The 17,572-nt window shown below is 37.1% G+C and overlaps 1 protein-coding gene across 2 annotated transcripts in view; it reads right to left on the reverse strand.

The window, feature by feature from the left end:
* The window catches only part of eps15 (epidermal growth factor receptor pathway substrate 15), a 48,305-nt gene that overhangs the window by 9,130 nt on the left and 21,603 nt on the right, over positions 1-17,572 (reverse strand). The window contains 8 exon segments of one of the 2 annotated variants that reach the window (NM_001126628.2): positions 162-197; positions 916-1,024; positions 2,612-2,698; positions 2,861-3,052; positions 5,251-5,448; positions 6,159-6,320; positions 7,618-7,690; positions 15,707-15,792. In NM_001126628.2, coding sequence (NP_001120100.2) covers positions 162-197; positions 916-1,024; positions 2,612-2,698; positions 2,861-3,052; positions 5,251-5,448; positions 6,159-6,320; positions 7,618-7,690; positions 15,707-15,792 — 943 coding nt within the window. 2 annotated transcript variants of the gene reach the window in all.

Here is a 17,572-nt window from a genome sequence, read left to right on the forward strand (position 1 = left end):
ACATGTATGTAGTGGAAGGCAGAGGATCAGCTTTTTACACTAGTGAAGGAAACAGTGCATGTGCCTCCATATATAAGACCACAATAACACAGGATTTCAGTTCATACATGCCAAAGCAGACATTTACATTAAAAAAAAAAAAAATTAAAAAGAAAATTTACCTATTTTCCCAAATGGATCATCTTTAAAAGGATCGCCTGGAATATAAATGAAATCATATGCAAATAAAACCATATGTAAGGTCCACATGCTTTTCAAACCTGCTTTAAAAGGGACAGACATTAAGAACTATGTTTTTTTTAACATAGCATACATAATTGTTTTCCAAATAAAAAGCAATTAAAATGCAATGTAGTGTTGCTTCAGAAACACTATGATAGTTTATACAAATAAGCTGTTTTGAAGCCATGGGGGCAGCCATTCATGGGATAAAATGCATATATAGCAGATAAGCTCTAAAGAATATAATGATGTTCTACAGAGCTTATCCGTTATCTGCTATTTAACCTCTGTCATTTAGCCGTACTTCAATTGCTTCCACTGCTATGCAGCATCTTGTTTATATAAACTATAGCAGTGTTTCTGAAGCAAACACACCAATTCAGGGCAACACCACATTACATTTTAATTACTTTAAAACACTTGTTACCATTCCTTTAAGTATGAGGATTCCCTTCCTGGTTTGTCAGCCTTAAGGAAGTTGCAGGCAATTCTTAAAATGACCACTTTTTCAAGCCTGTATCTATTCATCAGGCACCTACAAATAAAGTATTTCTTGGCAAGAAATGTCCTACAGTCAGTCTGTAGTCTTGTGAAGAGCCATTATGGCATTCAACTCTTGTTTATTTTTCTGTATAAGAAGTAAACCTGTGGTATTCTGAACACCTTCTCAATCAGACATTTTCTATGACTTACTGCCAACAAAAGGATCACTCTGAAAGAAATCCAATCCGGGATCTTGGACAGGAGCAGAAGGGGGAGCAACTGGATTCACGTCATAGGGATCAACCTGAAAACTGACCTCCTACAGAAAAAAACATTTCACATTAATTCAGTTCCACTTCAGGTTCAGCTGATTCATTAGAGAAACTCTACTACTGCATAAAAGGTAAGGACACTGCAGTGCAAATGTAGATCCTTTTTAATGTGCTTTTTTATATCCACTAAAGATTTATATTTGATTTTGCATCACACCTTGCTTCCCAAGTGCTACCTATATACCAGTATTTAGGGACTTCTAAATCACAGAGGCCCTTTATCAAGTGTGGATATTTCATAAAGGACCTCCTGTGCCTTTAAACATTTTGTATCAATAAAGGATAATTTCTCTAAAAAGCTTGCTTTAGTCTAAATTTATAAATATTGTTACTGCATTATAGTAATTAACAAACAGAAAAAAATGCCTATAACGGAAACTGCCTGTAAGAGGAAACGAATACCCCCAGAATGAATATATATAATACATATATACACACACATCCCTTCACAGTGGTGCTTGAAAGTTTGTGAACCCTTTAAAATTTTCTGTATTTTTATAAGAATGTGACCTAAAACTTCATCTACCTAAAAGTAGATGACGAAAACCTAGTTAAATGAAACATTTGTGGATATGTATCACGGCTTGAACAAAGGAGGTGTCTGAGGACCTCAAAAAATTTCAAATTTCTGAAATCTTTTGTTTGAAATAAATCACTTTGAGAGTTCCTGCTGAGTGTCGTGCTGTTTTGTGGTAAGGTTTCTTTCCATTGTCACAGACTCTATAAAGAAATGTTTGCGTTTATAATTTCTAAACAATGCTCTGCTTATGGCACAGATATAATTTACCAAATCATGCTTTTGAAATTACTAAATGCAATACTGAAATGTGGATAAAATAGCCATCTACTGCCATCAGAGCTTTGGCACACCAGGCATTTTCACTGCAGCTAGTTGCAGTATTAATCATAAAATCAGCGGTTGGCTTGCCATTGACGACAACTGCTTAGGAACCAGGACTACACACAGGCACATACAATCATTTCCAAATGCAAAAAGATGAAATAGTTCAGTAGCTATTTCATCAACCACAATAAGAACATATTCTCCAAAAAGCACTGATGTCAAAGTCACAAGTACAGAAAAAAATGACTCATCTATGTCATGACTAAGTACTAATTTCAGTTGCTGGAATTAGCAAAAATTCATTATAAACTGGAAAACATAGTAACAAACTAAGACACTAGAATTGCCAATTTAGTTTTAGGACCTTGGTTCAATGCCAACTAATAAGTGGTATGTAGCTGAAAATAACATTATTTGAGAACTTGGCCCTTCCCTACTGAAAAACTTCCTGTAAGGCATAAGCTCCCAACTGTGAATGGCTTACCTTGGGGAGTGGCGTTCTGATATTTTAATAAGGGGCCTACACTGAAGGCTAGTGTGGAAATAGGGTGAATGCTTATTTGCAGTCCTTGATATTCTCATGTCTGTTCCTAGTTCATTCCCAATTTCCTCTCTTTAAAAACACTGTGCATCTTAGAATTTCTCACATAGTATTGACTGGATTAGCAGAAAATTTTGAAAACACTTAACAGAATGTGTATCTAGTTACCACATTAATTCATGGACATACCTTTTGGGGAACCAGTGCGTTTACATTGTCATCTTTTTCTTCACCATCACTCCCAGAAGTCTGATTTATTTCAGGACTGCTCCTAACCTAAAATACATAATTCAGAGATATTGATTACTTTGAGATACAGTTTACATCTAAAAATCCATGCAAACAAATTATTAATATTTGCTTATAACTGAAAAAAGGTCACACACATTGCCTACTATTAAATTTAATTCAAAATTGTAAAACATGTAGTACACTCACAGGAGAGCTACGGCTCTGGTGATCTAGTTGGCCAGGGCTGTCACACCCTGTATTCTCATGCAGATTTGTGGGCTCGCTGCTGCTGTTACTTAGACTGGAGTGATCTCCAATACCATTTACCAGGTGATGGCACCAGTTAAGCTGCTCAACGTTATTCTCTGAAGCTTTCAGTTCTTCCAGCTTTGCCTGAACCTTGAATATGACAACAAAAACATTACATTAGAATGTTATTTCTACTAATATTACAATCATTAAACACCAACTGTACACTCAAGCAGGTTTATCTTTATGTGATCATGCCAGGATTTTAGATATTGTACTATCCATAAAATAACTACTTAGGTAGTGCTAGTTATAGATTAGTGTCGGACACTCAGCGTAACGATTAAAAGCTAAAAGTGAAATAGAAGGTTGCAGATATTTAGGGGCACATTTACTTACCCACGAACGGGCCGAATGTGTCCAATTGCGTTTTTTTCGTAATGATCGGTATTTTGCGATTTTTCAGAAAATTGTCGCGCCTTTTTCGTAGCCATTCCGAAAGTTGTGCAAAATGTTGCGATTTTTTCATAGCGTTAAAACTTGCGCAAAAAGTCGCGCCTTTTTCGTAGCCATTCCGAAAGTTGCGCAAAATGTTGCGATTTTTTCGTAGCGTTAAAACTTGTGCGAAAAGTCGCGACTTTTTCGCAGCTTTCGTGCCGAGTACAAAACATTCGGATTCATTCAAGCTTCAGTATGGTGACTTTTCTTGGGCCAGGTTGGAGCTGCAGGGTGCCATTGAGTCCTATGGGAGGCTTCCAAAATCATGCTAAGTTTGAAAGTTTCGGCCACCGCTTAAGAGCGCTCAATATGAAAAAGTTGTGACAAGATACGAGCGAATCGTAATGGCTACGAAAAACTCGCATTTCTTTGCGCAAGTCGTAATGGCTACGAAAAACTTGCTTTTTTTGCGCAAATCGTATTGGTAACAAAAAAGTCGCGACAATTTCCGAAAGGTCGTAAAGGCTCCGAAAAAATCGCAAAAAATACGAAAAAGTCGCAAAATGTTAGTTTTCCAATCGGAATTTTTCCAATTCGGATTCGAATTCGTGTCTTAGTAAATCAGCCCCTTAGTGTTAAGGTAAAACCTACACTTACATATTTATAATGCATGATCATCTAGGCCAGTGATCCCCAACCAGTGGCTCCTGGGCAACATGTTGCTCACCAACCCCTTGGATGTTGCTCTCAGTGCCCCCAAACCAGGTAGTTATTTTTGAATTCCTGACTTGGTGGCAAGTTTTGGTTGAATTAAAACAAGATTTACTACCAAATAAAGCCTCCTGTAAGCTGACAGTGTGCATAGAGGCTAATAGCCAATCATAGTCCTTATTTGGCACCTCCATGAACTTTTATGATGCTTGTGTTGCTCTCCAAGTCTTTTTACATTTGACTGTGGCTCACAAGTAAGAAAGGTTGGGGACCCCTGATCTAGGCAAATCATTTGTTGAAACTAAAAACTTTCAATTCCAAGTTTTAAAATTTGCCATCCTTCATTATGTTTGCATGTACTGATATTCTTGGTTTCTTTAGAATCGAATCTGGCAAAGTCATTTCAGCCTATATTTACAGAGGAATGGAGCCTAAAACGCTCCTTTATTAGAGAATTATCTTCTGCATGCTTGCACCAATACCTGTACATATGTTTAGAGTTTTCTCTAATTAAGCATTTTATACACAAGTTTGAGAGTATAGCATGAGATATGCCTGGAAAGTTATATTATTAAATAATGTTTTTAGTTTTTTTCATTTAAACTGTGATATATGACTGATGCATACTAGTAGGCCAATATGGGTGTAAGTAAAATACCTATATTGAGGACCTTATAAAAGCAAGAGATGTTACTATTAAAGGAGAACAATATGTATTGAAAGAAAATGTAACCGACAGATAATTATAGCCCCAATTATAGTCACTATGCAAACAATCCTATCACAATGACATATCTTTCATTATTTCCCTTTAACATCATTAGGATGAAAATAAAGGCTCTAACTAACATTATTTTACTTTAGTTTTTATCCCCCTAGTTTCTATTAGGGAAATGGAACTTGTATGGTAGTCGTCTGTATACTGCTGGTGCACTCACAGGACAGACAATTATAACTTGGAAACGCTCACTGATGCATTTCAACCTTATTATGATCAAACCTAAAAGTGCTCTGGCAGCATACAGAACATTACAAGTCACAGGGTTTGGCCACCTGAAGTAATTTCTTGGGTAGCAAAATGCTGGAAATCGCCCCCTTATGCTATTGATTTTAATAAGTTGTCATCGATCTGCAAGGAAATGTAAGGTTATAGTTGCCTTTTAATTGCAAAGTGTATGGATATTCTGGAACTGTCTTACAGAACATATTTCCAACTTGGATTCCTGAAGCTGCTGCTCCAGAGGTGCCAGCCTCTGCTTTCCAGTTTCCAGATTCTCTTCTAACAGAATTGTTTCCTCTTGCAGCCGGTTCAGCTCTGACTTTGCCTTGCTCAGCTCATCTTCATAATTGGAAATCTGTGTTTCTTGAGTAGTTATCTCCACCTTTAATGATGCAATCTACATATGTGAATACAGACACAATATTTGTGGTTTTATGAAAAGAAGCACAGATGCTGTACTACTAAATAAAATCCCAATGAACATAATCATTTATATAAAATGTGAACTCATTTTTAATTGATGTATATTACAAAGTTACTTGAAATCATGTTTACTTTTCAAAAAGCTTAAGTTGTATTTGGCTGGAGTTCCCCTATAAGAATATATTGGTTTTGATGGTTAAGACTCCTAACCTAGTATCTTACCTGCTACAGAAATCTCTGCCCTTAATCAAATAGAAACTTAGGTCAGTCCTGCCGTTGTCTTGGTTGGACATACTCTATTTTCCCTAGCACTTTATATTTACTGGCCTTGAAGGCAAGGCCCTAAAAGTGGCTACAATACAAACTAGAACTGCTTCCTGACCTACTTACAGTTATGTAACACCACACATTCCCATCTTCAACCAACAAAATGTGTGTCGAACCTCTTTTCTTTTTACTTAGTCAAAAAGATATTATTTTTGTCCCTGTAATCTACAACTATAACTATGGGAAATAGCTACTTATTGGTTCTCACTTTGGGAAGAACTGTTCGCTTCAAAGAAATGGTAAAGGAATTAGATTAGGCTTTATTCAGACTACAGACAGAGATGTTATTTACAAATAAGTAAAATAAGGCTCAGTAGCAATTTTCTAACATAGAATGCAATATCTGCAGCCTCATACCATCTGGGTCTCCTCTGCACACTTTAGTCGTAGCTCCTGCAGCTGACTTTCCAATTTTGCTTTCTGTTCATCCAGTTCAGCCAGAATCTCTTGCACTTCCTGCTTTTGAGACTTTAAATTCTGCAGATTAATGGTCTCTCGTTCTACCTCATCTTGAAGGTCCTGTAGAAAATACAGATTTTTTCTAAATTCATTATTATTCATAATGTGTCAATTTGGCCCCTTTAGTCCAAGTCGGTAGTTTACTGGACCATATATGGGGGCAAACTGACAGCCTACCTAACCAGTACCTGGTTATTTATCTACCAGGCAGGTTTTAAAATAGACCCCGAGAAGGCCATATTATTATGTGATTGTTTTGTTCTGGAGGCTAAACTTCAGACATATCTCCCCAGATGGCTATGATGTCCTGCCTTTGGTTAACATAGACCCCCTGAACCCCAACTGGGGTTTTGTGCAATTCAGATGTAGACTGTCATGGTTTCCTCTAAACATGTTTGTATATATTTTTCATCTGTTGGAATAAAGACTGGATTTCCTATGAAAAGACCCTGGAGTGCGCTTATAATTTCTTTGAATTTGTGGTACTTCCCAAGCTGCACCCAGGCACCATTGTACAGCGATATACACTGAAGTTTGGAGTGCAGATCATATTGTGGATGAATATATATACACATAAAATCTTTCACACACTGACAGTTACATCATAATATAAAGTTAAAAGTAATAAAAGTCATACATGGTAAATAAGAATCTAAAATAAATTTTATTAATATACTCTACTATTATACTTTAAATTCTGTGGGAAAAAAATAAAACCCTATAAGTACCAAGTATTTTACACCAAAGGAAAAGCTGATTGCTAGGCATAGTGACAGGCTAGGCATGGGAAGGGGTTAACAGCTTTCAGTTCCCTACTTTTAACAAAGCACAGTATGACATAAATATTCATGACACTTGCACACTGAAGCAGAGTAGCAGATTTAAACAGAAATCCCTGTTAGCCACTTTCCATTATTTATAGTAGAGGAAATCTGGATTCTTTAGAAGAGTGACAGAGGATACACATATGATTTTTAATAAATCAGTTTAGATGGTATGAATTTAAAACAAAAACTATGAATAGACAGTACAATAAAAAGCATCACTGACAATTTTATACATAACACGGAATAAAGGTTAACCACCTCTCTGCAATACCACTATTTATCATTTTAGACTCAGAAATGAAATCCCCTCTGTTGAAAGCATAGTACTCCGTGTTTTTAAATTAAAAAAAAAAAAACAATTCACAAGTTCTTGTTCATTTCCTATTATTTTCCATCAACTGTATTATTAGCAGTTATATTAAAATCCTATTTTTTATGCCTCTCCTAGTATCCTCCAGGACTCTTCTCTAAATGGTCTTCTCCAAGCAGCCATTACAAATTTTGCACGGTTTGCTTCTATGTGGTCTTACCTGCACCTCGCCCGTTCTGCATTTAACAGCATCCTCCTTCTCGCTCAGCTCCTGCTCCACACTTGTCTTTTCCCTAGAAGACCAACACACCATACAAGAATATCTGAAGACATCAGTCACAGCTGGCATGCTAATCCATCCCCCTAAACCAGAGTCCCACTTTAAGTACATAATGGAGACCCCAAGACTGCAAAGTACATAAGGCCAGAGGGATTTAGGCCCAGGATACACTAAAACCAATGCCTCATTGCAAAAGAGCCGACAGGCTGAATAGGACAAACAGGAGGAGGGGATAAAGAAATCAATGTAATAGAATCTCTTTGGTGAGCTCACTGTTGCTAAGGAGAAACCAGCTAATGCAAACTGCTGGGAATTTAGAAGGGAGGGGTGGTGTAAAAAAAAAAAAAAAAAAAAAAAAAAGCAGCCTGCGCACATGCAACTGCAGAACCCTTATGAAAGGTTAAGCCAATTTATCAAAATAACAAGTGATTTTCAGAAAGCCGTAGGCTTCAGTCAACTGGGGGAAACAAATGTTTGGTCACCTTAGCAATCTATAATGGTTTAGTACAATTAAATAACACATAAAGCAAGAATTTATTGGAAGGTACTGACCTTCTGTGACCCAGTATGGGGATAAAAATCATATGCAGGAACTAAGCATGACATTATTCTCTTGGTTTATACTGATTTACAGCACACACATACACAATAGAATTGCACGGATATATAGTATGTGAATACACACATGTATTTTGAGTGAAAGGGTGAAACTGACAAAGAAACAAACAGTATGATTCTCACTACAAAAATCTATAAAAAGCTAAAACATAGATAGAGGCTTTATAAAGCATTTGATATTCCAACTACACATAGTAATGTTCCTATTTTAGTAGCACTAAAATTAGGCCTTGTAATACTCCCTCATTGTTTTAGTGAGCAATCTTATTTATGGGCACACTGCTAAAAGTTTTTTTTTGTTTTTTTTTTTTTTTAAAATAAAATCAAAACCCACATTTCCTTTATTCTTATTATAGGGACATTATGTTGTTTGTAACCTTCCTACTACCTTTATACATGTGTATATTATATATATATATATCTCCAAAAAAAAGACCAGCAACACTGAGTTATATTCCAAAAAGATCAATTGTATATTAAAAACGCATGAACAGCCAACATTACGTTTCGGTCCCCGTTGGGACCTTTCTCATATCATATCATATCATATCATATTATATATATATATATATATATATATATCTACACACATACATATACATATCTACACACATACATATACACACATACATACCCACACAGGTATGGAACCTGTTATCCAGAATGCTTGGGACCTGGGGTTTTCCAGATAAGGGATCTTACTGTAATTTGGATCTCCATAACTTAAAAATCATTTAAATATTAAATTAACCCAATAGGCTTGTTTTGCCTCCAATAAGGATTAATTATATCTTGGTTATGATCAAGTACAAGGTTCTGTTTTATTATTACAGAGAAAAAAGAAATAATTTTCAAAAATTAGAATTACTTGCGTATAATGGAGTCTATAGGGGATGGCCTTTCCGTAATTCGGAACTTTCTGGATAACGGGTTTCCGGATAAAGGATCCCATACATTACACATATACATACATATGCACCTATATATATTTTTTTCCTTTTAAAGATTAGTTATGTTACTGTAATGTTAACAGATAACATGGACACAAGATTCTTAAGTTAAAGGAATAAGTTACTTATGAAACATCAGTATTATAAAATACTTTAATATCAGTATTAGTTTAAAACTAAGACAGGTAACAGAACTGTATCTGTTCGAAAACAAGTCAGGCCATCCACAGACTTAAGGTGCCAATACACTCACAGATATTCAGTTTGTGTATGGTGGGTTGACAAGGCGATCAGTATCGGGCAGGGTGGAAAATTTTGATTGGGCGCCTTTGAAGGCACCTAAACATCGCCTGTACCCTGATGCTGAATCATCAGATAGGGGTAGAATTCTGTTGTTTCTACCTGCTTATCTGATGATTCAGCTCTTAACATTAGTGGAGTGGAGGAAAAACTAAATATGCATGGCTGTATTTGCTACAATTTTTAGGGCCACACTACAGCACATTTCACCCACTGGCCACTCCTTTTTACAATAAAGGTCAACCTCTTTAGATCATTAGCTGCCACAAGGTTATATTCAGATAACCATCAAGGAAATAAGAGTAGGACAATTCCTGATTGATGCAATTGTTAAAGCTTTGCTGTTAATCTAGTAGCCTCTCCGTAAACTACTAACTCACCGATCATTACTGGAAAAACGTTGCTGTGGAATCTTTAAGCAGTCCCTCACCATCCGTAACATGACAACTGATCAGTACAATGAATAGCTGTTCAAGTGAGGCATTTTACCCCAAAATTAAATAAAATAGCGAAGGAACACAGACCAAGGGACAGAGCTACAAAAGAACAGTACAATCCATTTTACTTCTTTGAAAGGTTATAATCCCAAAGGAGTAAGATGAGGAGTGAGCTTCTCTATGGAACTACCACAACACAAGGTGTTTACCATATAGTCCTAGAAACACTACCTTTCCTCCCTGGTTGATATCCTCTTTCTCATCATTAAAGTGACAGTACCATTCAAGTAATAATTAAAACAAAATTCAAAAATATATGGTAACCAGGTGTTACTACACTTATTTATTAATTATCTTAATAAATAAATAAATCTATGTGGTTGTTATAGAGATAAAAGGAAGGCACCCAAGAGATTCTGTAACTAAGCATGTATACCCCTGAGATTACAGCTTAACTCTGCCTTTAGGAAAAGCAAGTCTTTCAGTGATGCCAAAAATGGATAGTACTTAATGCTGGGACAGCTGCACACACTTACACCCTTTTGCTACTTACAGAAATAAAAAATCTCTATGTTCCGGTAGAAGAAGCAATATACAACTGCTTAACTCAGTCTTCCCATTTACATAAGATAGTGCTGGATAACGACGTCGGTGTATTTGATACTGATGCTACTATTATTACTGAGATCAACGTGCTGTAGCAAATCAGTTTTTGTATTATTTTAGGCACACTCCTTTACAGTTTTTGCTCCAGATTATGTTAACAGGAAAAAGAAGGGATACTTTATGTTAAAGGAATACTGTCACTGGAAAACATGTTATTTTCAAAATGTATAAGTTAACAGAGATCTCCAGCAGAATCATGCATTGAAATCTGTTTTTCAAAAACACAGATATTTTTATATTTAATTTTGAAATTTCACATGGGGCTAGCCATATTCTTTATTTCCCAGGGTACTACAGTCATGTGACTTGTGCTCTGATAAACTTCAGTCACACTTTACTGCTGAGCTGCAAGTTGGAGTGATATCACCTTTCCCCAGCAGCCGATCAGCAGAACAATGGGAAGGTAGCAAGATAGCAGCTCCCAGTAGATATGTGAATAGCACTCAATAATAAGAAATCCAAGTTCGGTTTACGACGACTCCTGTTACATGGGAGTAGAAGAAACAATAGGTTACCTGAAAGCAGTTCTAATGTGTAGCACTGGCTCCTTCAAAAAGCTCAGACTTGGGCACAATGCACTGAGAAGGCTGCCTACACACCAATATTACAACTGAAAAAATACATCTGTTGGTTCAAGAATAAATGTTAAATGGTAGAGTAAATGATTTGCTATGTAAACTGTGTAATTTAGAAATAAATAGTATACCATAAAAATCATGACAGTATCCCTTTAAGTAAATGTACATGTGACCAATACTTTTATATTTCAGATCTACACATTATTTGGAAAGCAGTTTTGTGTAACGGATTGATGCAATTCAGTGCTATCTTAGTCAAACATCATAAGCATACATGTATCATCGACAAATATTGGCATGTCTTGTTGCACTTGAGCCTTGAACAAGGTTAGGTCTTGGACAAGGTTCCATCTGTCGTGTTTCGTAAAGGAAGGAGTGTAGCATCCTGGGTGTCTAGAAGTTTTTATAGCTAAAACAACAAATGACCGACTAACAAATGACCTCCTATCGGCTAAAGACAAAAAACACTACTTGCTACTAATACTTCTCGATCTCTCGGCTGCTTTTGACACTGTGGATCACCCTCTTCTCCTCCAGTCTCTGCTCTCTTGGCCTTCGTGACACTGCCCTATCCTTGTTTTCATCTTATCTCTCAGATCGATCCGGGGTCTTCTTCCTTGCCTCTTTCTGTCGGGGTTCCTCAAGGCTCTGTCCTGGGCCCTCTACTATTTTCTATCTATACCTCCTCACTTGGCAAATTAATCAATTCTTTTGGCTTTCAGTACCACCTATATGCTGATGATACTCAGATCTATCTTTCCTCTCCTAATCTCAACCCATAGCTTCTAACTCGTGTCTCTTCCTGCCTGTCCGCTATCTCCACTTGGATGTCCCAACGTTACCTTAAATTAAACCTCTCTAAGACTGAATTGGTTCTCTTTCCCCCATCCAATGCCCACATTGTTCCAGAGGTATCTATAACAGTTAACAATTCTACCATCACCCCATCTTCCCAAGCCTTGGGGTTATCCTTGATTCCGCCCTGTCCTTCACTCCTCATATCCAGTCACTTATCAAATCATGTCACTTTCACCTAAGAAATACTTCTAAAATACAATCATTTATCTCCCAAGATGCTGCCAAAATTCTGATTCACTCTCTCATCATATCTCGCATGGACTACTGTAACTCCCTATTAATTGGCCTTCCCCTCAAAAGACTGTCCCCCACTCCAGTCCATAACGAATACTCATACACCTCTCTAACCGCTCCTCCTCTGCCATGCCGCTCTGCCAATCTCTGCACTGGATTCCCCTACCATCCAGGATAAAATTCAAACTAATGACTCTCACATTCAAAGCAGTTCATAACTCTGCCCCACCCTATATCTCTGAACTCATCTCTAGGTACCATCGAAACCCACTTGTTACGCTCCTCTACTGACCTGCTCCTCAACTCCTCTCTCATTCCCTCCTCACACGCTCGCATTCAAGACTTTGCAAGGGCTGCCCCCCTTCTCTGGAATTTGCTCCCACAAACTGTCAGACTTTCTCCCAATCTCTCTGCCTTCAAGCAATCTCTAAAAACGCATTTATTTTGAGAAGCTTACCCTAATCTAGATTAACATAACCTCAGTGTGCTGCTAAAAGCATTTACCTGTGCCACACCTCTCACAACACTGGTCATGCCCATTCCCACACCCCGTGTCTCAACCCTTTCTCCCTGTAGATTTTAAGTTCTTTTGGGCAGGGCTCTCTTCACCTCTTGTATCGGTTATTGATTGCTTTATATGTAACTCTGTATGTCCAATGTATGAAACCCACTTATTGTACAGCGCTGCGGAATATGTTGGCGCTTTATAAATAAATGTTAATAATAATAATAATAGCTGAGAAAAAATTCCCAGAGGTCAGTGTGGTTGAAATATAAGGACACTTATATAAGTATGGATGTGGGATATGTAAAGCCTGAGATGTAATTCATGTATCTAAAGAATTTACCAGTTTTCTTATACTGGAAGGCGATATTCAACTTTTACTGGATATATCACCCAAAAAGTACAGAATATTTCTAAATGCAATTGCCCTTTATTGGCATTCCTTTACATGTTTTAAGCTACATAGAGAACTGTTACAAAAAAAGAGCATGCATAGAAGGAAGTGGACAAGACTGGTGAGCATAAACCTTTATTACTTTACATTTGTATAGCAAGCAGACCTTGCCGATGAGCATCCTCATATAAGTCAACAAAGTCATGCAAAGCAATTATTTTTTCTGAATCCATACATTGTCAGTATAATGCCCCTTTGTTTTCATGCACTTCAACTGTATAAGGAGGATGAGAGGGACAGTGGAGTAGTAAAGTTTACATACTCATGCTAACGATGTTTATAACTTCTTAATATCTTATTGTATTAGCATGCAGATGTTAAATAAAATAACATATCTACTGTATTTCTATATGAGGTCCTTCCAAATTAAGATTTATTTCAGATTTTATTTACCACATCTGATTTCTTGTGGGTCAAAAGTTTACATACACCTTTCTAGTATTTAGTGGCCTTGGCTTTTAACTGCTTAACTAAATCAAATGCTTACAGTAGCCTTCCTCAAGCTTCTCACAATATGTTGCTGCTACTCTTCCCCATTGCTCCTGACAGAACTTCCATTAAAGGAAAAAGAAAGCCAAAGTCACTTGGGGGTGCCAAAATGTTAGGCACCCCCAAGTGACTTTGACCACCTACCTTTTACCCCGGGCTGGTGCCCCTGTGAGGAGGGAACAGCACCAGCCCGGGGTAGCTGCCGGCGCTTCCTTCCTTCTGTTTCGCTGCGCGCGCATGCGCAGTAGAGTGAAAAGCCGAACTTAAACATTAAAGTCGGCTTTTCACTCTACTGCGCATGCGCCCACCGCTGGCATTCCGGAAAAGGAAGCCAGAACACGGAAACGATCCGCTCCAGGTGCCCCGGGCTGGTGCTGTTTTCTCCCAACAGGGGCACCAGCCCGGGGTACGAGGTAAGCGGTTAAAGTCACTTGGGGGTGCCTAACATTTTGGCACCCCCAAGTGACTTTACCTTTCGTTTCCCTTTAAGTCCACATATGTTCAATGGGATTCAAGTCTGGGCTTTGTAACCAGTCCCCTTTGCAGCAAAACACCCCTACAGCAACTTACATGCTTCACAGTTGAGAGAGTTTTTTTTTTATAGTGTTAAATAGCTTTATCCTTCTCCCTCCAAACATAATGGGGCTTTTTTTTTTTTTGCATGACAGTCTATGACAGATATAAAAAAAAAAAAAGATACAAGAAGGGAAGAGAGCCCTGCCATACAAAAATAATGTAGAACTCCCTATTTTACTTAACACAGGCATGGCAACATACAAATTGTAACACATTTGAGTTTGAACATTTTTAGCATAGGCGTATGTAAACTTTAACACTAGTGGCTACACTGTGCAAAAGTCCATTAAGGAAAATGTAACCACAGTAGATCTATTATCCGAAATGCTTGGGAACTGTTTTTGGATAATGGATCTTTCTGTAATTTGGATCTCCATAAGTTAAGTCTGCTAAAATTCATTTAAACCCAGGAGGATTGTTTTGCCATCAATATGGATTCATGAAGCTAAGTAACCCTCAAGTACAAGCCACTGTTTTATTATTAAAGAGAAAAATGAAATCATTGGTAAAAAAAAATACAATTATTTGCACAAAAAGGATTCTATGGTATATGGCCTTCCTGTAATTTGGAGCTTTCTGGATAACCGGTTTCCAGTGATTCCATACAATATGGATTTTGATATCCAACAAATAAGCCTGCACTTCAAATCATTAATCTTGGCCAAATGTAAACTGCAAATTTGTTGATAAAGGGTCACTAACTAATGGGTTTCTCCACTTTTGGCTTATTACCCTATATATATACGATAAAAGGACTATAAGACCAAAAGTTTTGTTTTGGGCTTTGGTACGTTTATTTAACATGTGTTATCTGTGAACACCACACATAAAATTACATTAAAAAGTGTTTTGTACGTTAAGATCATATAAATGGGCCCATCTTAACAACTTGCCTGCTTTGAGGGTCTGTCTTGGTGAACACTTAAGATATCCCTCTAAGTCTAAGAGATCTATGGCAGTTCCAAAACTGTGGTGCTGTAAAGCTTAAGTAAGCAGCAATGATTGTATAGTGATGAACATTAATCATATAAAAAATGTCAATAAAGGGAAACTCCACTAAGCGATGCATCAAGGCCAAGTGCAATCTTTATACCTTCCTTAGTAGAGTTGCCCTTTATTGCCTGGAACTTAAAAAGAATAGCCCATGGAAAGTGAAAGGACCTGGACAGGATTGGTGACTGTGATAATTCATTACCACAGACAGTTGTACAATTCCAAGGTAAACATACTATATGAACAAACTGCACAGTAGACTGGTAACATAAATGCATTACTGTTAAAGAAACTATTAAAAGTGGAATAAATGCTATATTTCCTTTACATTCCTTTCAGTACACTAGGATTTGGGGGTTGATTTTGCTTACCTCTGCAATTCTACAATCTCATTATTGAGAGAATCCAATTCCTTGATGGCAGAGAAATCAGCAACAGGGCTAGAAGCAGTAGGAACCTGTAAGAGGAATAAAAATACATTTCTTAGAGCCCACAGTGCAGCTGGTCTGGCCAATTCCTAAACACCAAACGTAACTATCACAAATGTGTGTCCCCTTACTGTAGGTTCAGCAAAAGGCAAAAACATGCCATTCCAAGAACTCTACTCCACTGTAAATCAATATTTCCACATTAGCTTCAATAAAAAGCTAACTTCACAACGTCAATGGTATTTGCAGCTTGCAAATTATTTTTGCCTACGATTCAATTTAGCGTAGCAACAAAAATGATATCAGTGTGTACTACAAGAGTATTCAAACTTTAACCTGAAAGCCATTTAGAAATTCCACACAGCTCAGTCAGATTGCTTAGAAGCGTTTATTATATCTTTGAATTAATTAGCAATAAGCAAATGAAACCACTCATCAGATTGCTGCAAATATTCAAATCTGAACACTGATAAATCAGTCCTTTATTATATAGGTATTTTATTCTTATATGACAAATTGACCATGTAAGTAACTGCATATGGGTTAAACTGGAATTATAAACAATAACAACCTAAGGGGTATATTTACGATTGCTCAAACCTTTTTGGCTCGAGCAATCATACTGGAAACCCTGTGAGAGTTAAGGCACCTAAAAGCTGCCAAACTTTTTTATTTTAAGGGGTTGTTCACCTGTGAATTAACTTTTAGTATGATGTAGAGAGTGATATTATGAGACTATTTGCAATTGGTCTTTATTATTTGTAGTTTTTAGTTTTATTTTACTTATTTATTTTCAGTTCAGGAGCTCTCCAGTTTGGAGCTTCAGCAGCTATTTAGTTGCTGGGGTCAAATTTACCTTAGCAACCTTGGTATATGACTAGGAGAGGGCCTGAATGGAAAAGAAAGTTACAAAAGTAACAATAACAATAAAACTTTAGCCTTGCAGAGCAATCGTTTTTTCGCTGCTGAGGTCAGTCACCCTCATTAAAAGAAAGAGCTGGAAGAAGGCAAATCATTCAACAACTATAACAAATAAATAATGAAGACCAAGTGAAAGGTTGCTTATACTTGGCCATCCTATAACACATTAAAAGTTAACTTACACCTGAACCACCCCTTTAAGAAAGCCCGCTCGGGGAAATAACCCTCAGCTATGGAGGTATTTTTGCCCGAAACCACAGGTGTTTCTTAACTCAAGCAGGGTTTCCGTTGTGAATGTTTAAGCCAAAAAGCTTGAGCTATCATAAATCAGCCCCTAAATGTAATGATTAAAGCAAACATTTTGTAACTCTAAATAGCCTTACAAATTGCAGTGGGGTGTACACAGCTATTTTAGATAAATTATTAATGTTAACCCTTTCCCTTCCAAAACCAATAAAATAACATAGTAGTTAGCAAATAAAATACTCACAAATGGCACATGTAGAAATTTTTCCTTTCTCCAGTTCTCGTCAACTAAGTGTATGCATGCAAAAGCCTATTCAGTGTAGTGTAAAACGTTTTATTTGAACTGTTCTCTTTAAAAACCCTTGGAGGAAGACATATAATAAGCTAGCAATGACTTAGCTGTTAGATACAGCTTAATGCAATGCAGGGTTATTTTAGAATGTACAGCAGCAGCAAACAAGGATTTTAGTATACAACGCTTTAACCAATAAGTCATAAAAAAAAACTCTAACCTTGCCAAGCCAGAATCAGAGAGGTGAAAAGTTAGGAATATTAGAGCGAGCCTGAAAGAAGACTGAAGCAGGTGGGAAAAAAAAAGTCCAGTAAGCTAGAATGGAGCAGAAAAGCAAACCAACAGTCTGT

The sequence above is a fragment of the Xenopus tropicalis genome, chromosome 4, assembly GCF_000004195.4.
Source record: "Xenopus tropicalis strain Nigerian chromosome 4, UCB_Xtro_10.0, whole genome shotgun sequence".
Lineage (NCBI taxonomy): Eukaryota > Metazoa > Chordata > Amphibia > Anura > Pipidae > Xenopus > Xenopus tropicalis.